At 41.6% G+C, this 1,278-nt stretch overlaps 1 protein-coding gene across 1 annotated transcript in view; it reads left to right on the top strand.

Moving 5' to 3' along the window:
• The first annotated feature begins 231 nt into the window (after positions 1–231).
• Positions 232–1,278, top strand: part of LOC103598323 (teneurin-2-like) — an 85,364-nt gene continuing 84,317 nt past the window's right edge. The window contains exon 1 of the mRNA XM_008582321.1: positions 232–526. Coding sequence (XP_008580543.1) covers positions 301–526 — 226 coding nt within the window. The 5' untranslated portion in view covers positions 232–300. The remainder of the gene's footprint in view (positions 527–1,278) is intronic.

Genomic DNA, 1,278 nt, shown 5'->3' with positions numbered 1-1,278 from the left:
TTTTTTCCAAATCTATTAAATTAAACAGCAAGAAAATTAATTTACTGTATCGAGTTCCTCTATTTAGGCTGATTGTTTAACTATACATTAAGCTTTTGCAAAAGAGATTGTGCAGAGATGACCAAATTCGCCTTTTCATGTTTTCCTCTGAGTTAGAGCGTGAATCACAACTGAAGGCAACATTTCTTGTAATCACAGTCTTGGTTTTTTTCTTTGATGATTTTAGGTGGCAAAGTGAAAAGTGCCAAAACTGAGGCCTGACTTTTTGGAAAGCATCAGTGTTCTGCTCAATCTGGAGTAATGGATGTAAAGGACCGGCGACACCGCTCTTTGACCAGAGGACGGTGTGGCAAAGAGTGTCGCTACACGAGCTCCTCCCTGGACAGCGAAGACTGCCGCGTGCCCACGCAGAAGTCCTACAGCTCCAGTGAGACTCTGAAGGCCTACGACCATGACAGCAGGATGCACTATGGAAACCGAGTCACAGACCTTGTTCACCGGGAGTCAGATGAGTTTCCTAGACAGGGTACGTAGAGCTGCCCCCACTGACTTGCTCCGAGCTGTGTCTCATTGACTTCCGCTGTTGCATCTCAATGACGGGTTGGTGAAAACTGAAAGCAAAGCATGCTGGCATGCAACTACCCCATTAGAGTTTAGCTTAAGAGAACAACTTCTGTTACCAGATCCCACTCTTATGGGTAATACAGAAGTGATTCTTTGATCCTGGACACTAAATTCAACAATTTTATGTTTGCTTTTGGAGACCTGCCATGGTGGCTTTTGACAGATATAACACAGAGCAGACCCTTGACTCCATAACGGGTATTTGTGATGCCATAGTATGAGATTATCTGTGGTTTTTAAACTATTCTCCTTGAAGCCCACTACAAGCCTTCAAGCGCTCAAATTTCTCCTGCTTTACATATTGGGCTTCTCCGTCAGATGCTCTTTGAACAAATGGTGTATATTGGTTAAAACATATTTAAAACCTCTCTGTATAATAATGTATAATTTCTCCCCCACCAAAGTGAGGTACTAAATCTGAGTTATACTTTTTTCTTTTTGTGTTTAAGAGCATTGGTGGACACGTGTATGCTATTACCCAATTTCACTGATATAATTCTCCCTCCTACTTTTGCTGAACCTTAATTTTCTTATAGTATTTTGACTTCTTTTGGAAGGAGATTATTTTTCTCCCAGGCACTAACAGTTGGCATTCTCTTCATGTCCGATATCCATGAAGAATTCTGTTTACACTTGCCCAGGGTTGTTGTGAAC

Source organism: Galeopterus variegatus, unplaced genomic scaffold, assembly GCF_000696425.1.
Source record: "Galeopterus variegatus unplaced genomic scaffold, G_variegatus-3.0.2 Scaffold2568, whole genome shotgun sequence".
NCBI lineage: Eukaryota > Metazoa > Chordata > Mammalia > Dermoptera > Cynocephalidae > Galeopterus > Galeopterus variegatus.
The sequence above is the reverse complement of the archived record's forward strand: the minus strand, read 5'-3'. Positions and strand labels throughout refer to the sequence as shown.